This window comes from Calidris pugnax, unplaced genomic scaffold (genome assembly GCF_001431845.1).
Source record: "Calidris pugnax isolate Ruff unplaced genomic scaffold, ASM143184v1 scaffold147, whole genome shotgun sequence".
NCBI classification, from domain to species: Eukaryota; Metazoa; Chordata; class Aves; order Charadriiformes; family Scolopacidae; genus Calidris; species Calidris pugnax.
In genome coordinates, this window is record NW_015092359.1 from 4595171 (window position 1) to 4602826 (window position 7656).

Consider the following 7656-nt stretch of genomic DNA (forward strand, 5'->3'; position numbering starts at 1 on the left):
CCCTTTACAAAGCCTCTCTACCCTCCAGCAGGTCGACACTGCCACCCAGCTTGGTGTTGTCTGTAAACTGACTGAGGGTGCACTCGATCCCTTCCTCCAGATCATTGATAAAGATATTAAAGAGAACAGGTCCCAGTATCCAGCCCTGGGGGACACCACTCATGACTGGCTGCCAACTGGATTCAGCTTCATTCACCACCACTCTCTGATGCAGCATTCCAGTCATGCGAGTCATCCCACCACATTTCTGATGGTGACTACATCATAGCTTTCCTGCTGCACAATGGCTTCCAGTCCCTCCTGTCTGTTGCCCATACTGTGTGCATTAGTGTAAAAGCACTTCAGCTGGGCTACCAGTCACACCACCTTTTTGGTGTAGGAAGGTCTAACCTGACCATTCCTAGGCACAGCCATAGTTTCGAGCCCATCGATGACCCTTGCATCTCTGCTGATGGATTCTCCCCATTCCCCCTTCAAACTTAGTTTAAAGACCATTTGATGAGCCCTGCCAACCCCTGCGTGAAGACCTTCTTCCCCTTTGGAGTCAGGTGTACCCCATCTGTCTCCAGTAGGCCTGGTGTCATGTAAACCTTCCTGTGCTTGAAACACCCAAAGCTGTGCCTCTGACACCAAGCTTGGAGCCATGTGTTGATCTGCTGGCTCTTCTTGTTACTTCCCTCATCCTTCCCTGTGACTGGGATGACAGAGGAGAACACTACTTGCGCTCCTGACCCCTTGACCAGTTGGAGGGGAGATGTGAGCTTCTGCAAAATGGGGTTTTCTTCAGATGGTTCTATTGAGGTGCTTGCTCAAGCTTTCCCTGATATGCGTCTTGGAAATACAAGTTTGTCTCTGCTTTGCCTCTGTCTCTGCAGGTGCATTTCCTGTCATGGTGAACAAGAGGCATAATGGCAACCTGCTCGTGCACCTGGGACCCAAACTCCAGGCCTACCCGGAGGAGCTGCTCCGGCAGCGGCGAGGCCACGACGGCCAGCCTGAGTACCTTATCCAGTGGAGTATCGTCAGCTTGGAAGAGAAGACAGTGGGAAGCAGCAGTGCCTCCTCTGCAGAGACCAAGCCGGAGAACATCTCGATGTGGATGTCAGCAGAAGAGGTCTGCGCCAGCTGCCCGGCGCTGCTGGGCAAGAGGAAGCTGGAAGGGCAGTGGGTGAAGGAGGAGAAGGCAGCCAGCCCGTTGGCTGTGCCGCTGGATGAAGCCTCGCTGCTGGAGATGAAGGCTGATGTCAGGAGCCTGGTGCAGCGAGCTGGCCGGCAGATGGCCGAGACTGGGGCTCCCGAGTCCTCCATCCTCAACACCATCCACGTGCTGAGCGCCTACGCCAGCATTGGCTTGTTGGCAGGTGCCTTCAAGGAGACGGGAGCCCTGGACTTGCTGATGAAGATGCTGTGCCACAAGGAGAAGCAAATCCGCCGCAGCGCCGGCAAGATGCTGAGGGCCCTGGCTTCGCATGATGCAGGTGGGGGCTGCTACTGCTCAGTGCTGCTGAGGAGGTGCAGCTGAGGGGTGCCAGTCCTCTTGTAGGTGTGGGATGCCTGGGAAGCGGTGTGTCCTGGGTCTTGTTGGCAAAAGGGGTAGAACGAGACTGGAGCTTCCAAGCAGTTCCTTGGTGGTAGTTGTCTGGAGTGCTCTAAGACTTGGGAGCTCTTTCCCCCGGCGGGTTCCTGAGCTGCGATGCTGATTAACTGTTAGGAGAATTTATGCCAGGGGTGCCTCTGCTGCATGCTGTCCGTTGGAAAGCCTCTGGCCTATTCTTGGCATGGAGCTTTTCCTCAGCCCCTGGTGGGCAGAGGCCTGGTCCTCATTTAAGAGGAGCTGCCATGGGTTTTAAGTGCCTCATGAGGCTTGAGTGCCCTGGGAAGGTTGTTAATGATGGTGCGCCCCACAAGAGATCTAGCTTTCCCTGTCCTAGTGCCCAAGTTCATGTGGCTCTCCAGTGGGGCAGATACAGGGCTGGTTCAGGTTAAAACTTAAGTTTTTTCTTCCCTGGAACCATCTTCGGGAGTCAGTTATTTGGGGTTGCTGCTTTGGGGGAATCTTGCAGCTTTGGGGGTGGAAATAATGCAGTGTTACTCAGTGGAGCAAATTGTTGCCAATCCAGATTAAAGGACAGAACACGGTTCTAGGTGACTCCCAGCAGCAAAGCTCAAGTCTGCAAGTCTGTCTGGCACAGGGAGGGTGGGGTGAGGGTTATCTCTAGGGCGCCTGATGGGTTTCTGTTATTTTTGCAGGAAGCCGGGCCTATGTCCTGCTGTCCCTGAGCCAGCAGGATGGCATTGAGCAGCACGTAGACTTCGACGGTCGCTACACCTTGCTGGAGCTGTTTGCTGAGATGATGTCTTCTGAAGAGCACTGCATGTCCTTTGAGGGGATTCACCTTCCCCAGGTAGCAGCTGTGGGCTTTAGGGGTCAGGAGGGGTGAGAGTGGGGTGCCAGAGCTGGTGTGCCTTGTTTGGGACAGGAGGGCAGCGGGCAGCTGAGCAGGACTGGGTATTGGGAGAGCTGGCAGAGGATCTGGATGTGGCTTGAGGCTGGGGGGTGGTGGAGAAGCACATGGAGAGCCTTGTCTCTGAGCAGGGAGGCAAGAGTGGGCTGAGAGGTGTCTGCTGCTGCCTGAAGGTATCACAGGAGCCTGACTGTGGATGAGCTGGTGGCTGGAGGTGCTCTGCAGGCTAGAGCCTGACAGCCGTGCTCGTTGCAGATCCCCGGGAAGCTCCTGTTCGTCCTGGTGAAGCACTACCTGTGTGTCACTTCTCTCATGGACAAGCTCTGCAGTGGTGTGGAGCCGGGAGGGGAGCAGCAGGACTGCGCCGTGCCCAACCTGCTGGCCGAGGAGAGGAGCCGTGCGAAGCAGGAGTTTGAGTTCAGCATGGCGATGGCCAACCTCATCTTGGAGCTGGCGCACGTGATGGGCTGGGACCACAGCCCCAAGGCAGAGCTGCCGCCCCGAGGGGAGCTGCGGCCTCGCGCCCCACACTCCATCTTCCAGCACAAGACCCCTGCCTGCCCTACAGCCCAAATGCCCGTGCTCGCTTCAAATCAAGGTCCTCACAGAAAGCAGGGTCGTGTCTTCCTCACCCCGTCGGACTTCGCAGACCGCAGTGGCTACGTGGAGTACTTGCAGGCAAACCTGGTGCGCGGCATGAGGGTGCGCTTGCTGGAGGACTGCGGTGATGTTAGAGCTGGGGAGGAAGGCGAGTTTCTTCAGAGCACTAATAGCATGCACACAGTGCAGGTAGGTGACGAGCGGCTGGGATGGCAGAGGGGGTGACTGATGATTTCCTAATGATGTCTTCACGTGCAGGAAGTTGGACGACAGGTGTATGGTCGTTAGGACACTGTCTCCATCTGACCTCGCAAAGAAGTCACCTTTCGGAGCTGGAATTATGGGTCATGAGGAAAGCTAGTCTGGTTTAGTATGGGCTGTCCTGCTAAGACAGGTGGCTATATCCTGCCTTCCAGGAACAATACCTAGCCCTGGTTTGATCCTGGGAACAGGCTGACTTGCACAAATGAGTAACACAGCAAAAGGTCCTTGAAGGTCTTGAGCCTTGGCATGTGAGCAACAATACTTAGGGCATGCTGTTGTTCTCACTGGGTTGGACACAGCCCTCACAACTGTTTCTTTTGATCTGCAAATATATGCCATGGTGTGTTTCCCTTTTAAGAGTGTCTTTGGGCTGAGTAGACCTTAAATGAAAGTTTGGGTTAAAAAGAGCTGTTAGAGCTGCATATTTGCAGTTGAGTTGCTAAGTTTGTGCCAGGGATTAGGGAGGGAGGAGTCATAGAATCATAGAGTAGTTTGGGTTGGAAGAGACCTTTAAAAGTCATCTAGTCCAACCTTCCTGCAAGGAGCTGAGAGCACTGTCCAACCTGACCTTGAATGTTTCCAAGGAGGGGCACCTACCACCTCTCTGGGAAACCTGGTGCAGTGTTTCACCACTCCCATTGTAAAGAATTTCTTCCTTCTATCTAGTCTAAATCTTCCCTTTTTCAGTTTAAAACCATTACCCCTTGTCCTGTTGCAACAGACCTTACTAGAAAGTTTGTCCCCATCTTTCCTGTAGGCCCCCTTTAAGGATTGAAGGCTCTCCCTGGCACCTTCTCTTCTCCAGGCTGAACAACCCCAACTCTCTCAGCCTGTCCCCATAGGAGAGGTGCTCCATCCCTTCGGTCATTTTTGGGGCCCTCTTCTGGACCGGCTCCAACAGGTGCTTTCCTGTGCTGAGGGCTCCAGAACTGGACACAGTGCTCCAGATGGGGTCTCACCAGAGTGGAGAAGAGGGGCAGGAATCACCTCCCTGGACCTGGCCATGCTTTCTGAGCTGTGAGCACACATTGTCAGCTCACATCCAGTTTTTCATCCACCAGTACCCCCAAGTCCTTCTCAGTGGGGCTACACTCAATCCCTTCCCCCCTCAGCCTGTACTGGTACAGGGGGGTGGTCCTGAACCAGGTGCAGGACCTTGAACCTGATGAGGTTCACATGGGCCTGCTTCTCCAGCTTGCCCAGGTGCCTCTGGATGGCATCCCATCCCCCAGGTGTGTCAGCCACACCACTCAGCTTGGTGGTGTCTGCAAACTTGCTGAGGGTGCACTTAATCCCACTGTCGATGTCACTGATTAAGATATTAAACACTATTGGTCCCATTACAGACCCCTGAGGGACCCTGCTTGTCACTGATCTCGATCTGGACATTGAGCCATTCACTACTACCCTCTGGTTGTGACCATCCAGCCAATCCCTCGTCCACCAAACAGCCCATCCATCAAATCCATATTTCTCCAATTTAGAGAGAAGGATGTTGTGGGGGACAGTCCAGATAGATGACATCAGTAGTTCTTCCCTTGTCCACTTACGTAGTCACTCCTCATAGAAGGCCACTAGGTTGGTCAGGCAAGATGTGCCCATGGTGAAGTCATGTTGGCTATCGCGAATCACCTCCCTATTCTCCATGTGCCTTAGGATAGCTTCTAGAAGTATCTGTTCCATGATCTTCTCAGGCACAGAGGTGAGGCTGACAGGTTGGTAGGTCCCAGGGTGCTCCTTTCTACCCTTTTTAAAAAGGGTGCAATGTCTCCCTTTTTCCAGTCACCAGGGACTTCACCTGACTGGCATGCCTTTTCAAATCTCATGAAGAGTGGCTTGGCAGCTACATCAGCCAGTTCCCTCAGGGCTCTGGGATCCATCTTATCAGGTCCCATAGACTTCTGTATGCTCCGGTTCCTCAGGTGATCTCAAAGCTGTTCTGTTACACGGACTTTGTTCCCCCAGTCCCTGCCTTGCAGTCCATCCACTTGAGAGGTTTCAGTGAAGACCGAGGCAAAAAAGTTGTTGAGTACCTCAGCCTTCTCCTTGTCTACTGTTACCAGTTTGCCAGTTGTGTGTTGGTTTCTTTGACCTTCCTTTTCTGGCTGTAGAACCCCCCTGTTCTACCTGTAGAACCCCTTCTTATCGTTGTGTCCTCTGCCAAGTTCAGCTTCAGCTCTGCCTTGGCCCTCCTGACCCCGTCCCTGTACAACTGGGCAACGTCCCTATATACTCTTTGTAGGATATCTGTCCCTGCTTCCACTGCCTGGGCATTCCATTTCCTTCTTGCCCTTTAGTTTGACCTGCAGGTCATGATTCATCCATGACTATCTTTTTCCTTCCTTTCCTGATTTCTTACACATGGGGATCGAGAGCTCTTGGGCTTTATGGAAAGTAAAGATCTGCCAGCTCTGAGCTCTTCCCTTGTCCCTGAATGCCGTTTGTGAGGGAGTCCCATTGACTAACTCCTTGAACAGCAGGAATTTTGCTTTCCTAAAATTCAGGGTCCGGACTTTCCTCTTTGCCTGTCCCCTATCTGGACAGGCAAACTGCAAACTCCACCAGTGCACGATGGCCGCAGCCCAGGCTGCCTTCACTCTTAATGTCTGTGATTAGTTCACTTGTGTTGGTGACCAACAGGTCCAGTATCGTTGCTTTTCTGGGCTTTTGCCCTCACTCTCCATTTGAAGGGAAACTTGTTTTTTTTATTTCTGTTCCTCTTTCTTATCTTGTGTATCACACTTGCTTCATATTGACCGTTTCTTTGCTGATGACTAATGAGTTCAAGTTACAGGAACTGCTTTTCCCTGCTCTAAAATTTTGATCCTTTCCTTTTTGATTAATTCTGCTTTCGCAGCTCATCCTGCCTGATGCTTGCTGTCAGTCTTCTGTGTGCAAAATGCAAATTCACGTGCATTTTTGATTTGGGCCAGTTCATCACGAGCGTGTCTCCTACCTCCTCTCACCTTTCTTTTATTGCTCTGTTTTCTGTTGCTTTCTTACCCTCTCCAAACACAAAGTTTCACTGTTGTGCCTGGTCCTTCAGTCTTATTTTTCCGTGACTCCTTTGAAATGATATTTGGTACATAACTAGTTGGTGCAGGGATTCATTGAAGACTAATTGTGTGTAGAGTTTAATTCTGTTTCCTTCCATATAGTGCTTTCTTAAAGTCTCTCAGCATCTTATCTCTTTAGCTCTCTGGCACAATGGAGTTTTAGGAGTACTGGTGTGACTCCAAACGAGCTCAGTGAATCAGGCAGCTTATATGTTTTTCTGCTATTTTTTTTTTTTTCAAGTTATTGACACGTTGTACTTGCTGTTGCTGGGTCCTCCTTCTGCTCAGAAGGTTAAATGTAAAACTTTGTTATGGAAAGCCATAAAAAAATTAATTTTCAGAGGCAACTTGGACAAAGCACAGGGAACAATTGCCTCCTTTGAGACACTTGTCAGGAGCCCAAAACCTGTCTGAGAGGGTTAGTGAATGGGCAAGGTATAAAAGTATAACCAATAGAAGGTCAAGTCAGAGAAGGAAAAGTAGTTTTCTTTACATTTGCAGTTACCAAGTGGTTTGTGCCTCGAGACCCTTTATATACAGCTCATCTGCCTTGAGGCAGTGTTGGTTAAGTTCTTCCTTCACATGTGAGGCACCTGCTGCTGGGCACTTTTGAAGCAGGAATGCTTAACTAGATGCACTCCTTTCACTGCTCTTGTGTTAGATGAGATCTGTAGTGGTTACAGGCAAAGTTGGTGTTTTTTTTTAAAGACAGACTCAGGTGTAACCAGGGGAACAAGTTAATACAGATGGTATGCTTAAAAGGGAGACAACATGCATATTTAAATCTGTATATGAATTAGGTGGTCTTCTGCTTGAACAGTGTTTGCTCTCTCCATGTGTTGGGGAAATGGGAGGACAAATGTACCGTGAGGGTTGAATGAGTGAGCAAATCTGATCATAGAATCATAGAATCATATGGGCTTGGAAGGGACCTCTGGAGCTCATCAAGTCCACCCCCGCCACTGGAGTGGGTCTATCCAGAGCAGGTTGCACAGAATCTTGTCCAGGCATTTTTTGAATGTCTCCAGAGAAGGGGACTCTACCACCTCTCTGGGCTGCCTGTTCCAGTGCTCTACCACTCTCACAGTAAAGAAGTTCCTCCTCATGTTTAGGTGGAACTTCTTATACTCAAGTTTGTGCCCATTTCCTCTTGTCCTATCCCTGGGCACCACTGAAAAAAGACCGGCCCCATCCTCCTGACTCCCTCCCTTTAAGTATTTATAAGCATTGATCAGATCCCCCCTCAGCCTTCTCTTCTCTAGACTAAAAAG

At 51.0% G+C, this 7656-nt stretch overlaps 1 protein-coding gene across 1 annotated transcript in view; it reads left to right on the forward strand.

The window, feature by feature from the left end:
- Window positions 1-7656, forward strand: part of LOC106900356 (cullin-9-like) — a 57606-nt gene that overhangs the window by 13826 nt on the left and 36124 nt on the right. The window contains exons 9-11 of the mRNA XM_014962382.1: window positions 876-1478; window positions 2251-2405; window positions 2721-3254. Of these exons, the coding sequence (XP_014817868.1) occupies window positions 876-1478; window positions 2251-2405; window positions 2721-3254 (1292 nt within the window). The remainder of the gene's footprint in view (window positions 1-875; window positions 1479-2250; window positions 2406-2720; window positions 3255-7656) is intronic.